Consider the following 1,374-nt stretch of genomic DNA (forward strand, 5'->3'; position numbering starts at 1 on the left):
GGGATGTCGGGGTCGGGATGTCGGGGTCGGGATGTCCCCGCTGTCATTCCCGACACCGCCGACGTCCAGGCCGGGTCATTCCCGGCCGGGAGCCGCTCCCTGGGCACGGTGCCGGTGCCACCCTCCGGTGCCAACCCTCCGTGCCCAGCGGAGATTCCACCTGTTCTCCCCCTCCCGGCGCGGTGAATCCGTAAATCCGCCCGGAGCTGCCCCGGCCGCTCCCAGGGAGCTCTTATCGCTTCCCTTTCCCAGCAGGAAGGAGCTTCCCCATCCCATTCCCGTCGCCCTCGGCTCGGGAAGAGGGCGGTGCCAGCCCTGATCCCAACTTCCCATCGGGGCAGCACCTTTTCCAGGCAGAATTCCCTCCCCCCCCAGAGCTCCAGGCACCGATGCCGGAGGAATTCTGTGGGATCTGTGCCCTGTTTTGCTCTTCACGGGGGGGATTTTTAGGGAAACGGGGTGAGACTGTGGGATTTTAGGGAATGAAGAGGCAGTGGTGGGTTCATCCCTCCACTGAGGTTTTTTCCCCCTCTGGATTATTGAGGTGTTAAAACCCAGCAGGGATTTAAGTTTCTGGGTCTTGATTTAATTCCTGCTTTAATTCCCCATTCCCGGGAACGTCCTTTTCCCTCCTCCAGGAGAGCAGGGACCGACCCCACGTGTGCCCGACCCCCTTCCCAGTGCCCCCCAGGATCGGGGGGGGATCAGCTGGATCCATTCCCCCACTGAACCACGTCCCTGAACACCTTTTCCTCCCTTTCCAGGGATTTCCTTCCCCGCGGCTCCGGAATTGTCACTCGCCGGCCTCTCATCCTGCAGCTCATCTTCTCCAAGACAGGTACAGGGCTGGAAAACAGGGAATTCCCGGGGGGAAAGCCCGCTGGTTTTCACACACATCAGAGCCAGGAGTGCCAGGGAATTCCACAGGGGCTGAAGGAGTGCCAGGGAATTCCACAGGGGCTGAAGGAGTGCCAGGGAATTCCACAGGGGCTAAAGGAGTGCCAGGGAGCACCAAGGGATGACTCATTTTCCAGCTCCTTTGGCATCGCCCATCCCGATCTCCTCGGGCAGTTCCTTCCTCCCTTTTCCCTGCACCAGCCAGGCACTTGCTCTGCCCAAAACCCTGGATTTGGGTCGGTCCTGCTCCGCAGCCTCCGCCGACCTTTGTTCCCAGTGACCTGCCCATGGAATTCCAGGGATTCCCAGGGCCTGGGAGCAGAGGGGAGGGGTTGGGAAAAACCGGTCTCGTGGCCTTTGGCTGATGGGATGGGTGATAAGAACTCCTGGATGGGTGATAAGAACTCCAGGGGTGGGAGATGAGGTGTCCAGGATGAGGGATAAGATCTCTGGGATGAGGGATGAGGTGTCCAGGAT

At 60.5% G+C, this 1,374-nt stretch overlaps 1 protein-coding gene across 1 annotated transcript in view; it reads left to right on the forward strand.

Moving 5' to 3' along the window:
* LOC108510124 (dynamin-2-like) overlaps positions 1–1,374 on the forward strand; it is a gene marked incomplete at its 3' end in the record, with an annotated part of 31,362 nt that overhangs the window by 7,929 nt on the left and 22,059 nt on the right. The window contains exon 2 of the mRNA XM_017839816.1: positions 765–883. Coding sequence (XP_017695305.1) covers positions 765–883 — 119 coding nt within the window. The remainder of the gene's footprint in view (positions 1–764; positions 884–1,374) is intronic.

This window comes from Lepidothrix coronata, unplaced genomic scaffold, assembly GCF_001604755.1.
Source record: "Lepidothrix coronata isolate B3197 unplaced genomic scaffold, Lepidothrix_coronata-1.0 Scaffold492, whole genome shotgun sequence".
In the NCBI taxonomy this organism is placed as follows: domain Eukaryota; kingdom Metazoa; phylum Chordata; class Aves; order Passeriformes; family Pipridae; genus Lepidothrix; species Lepidothrix coronata.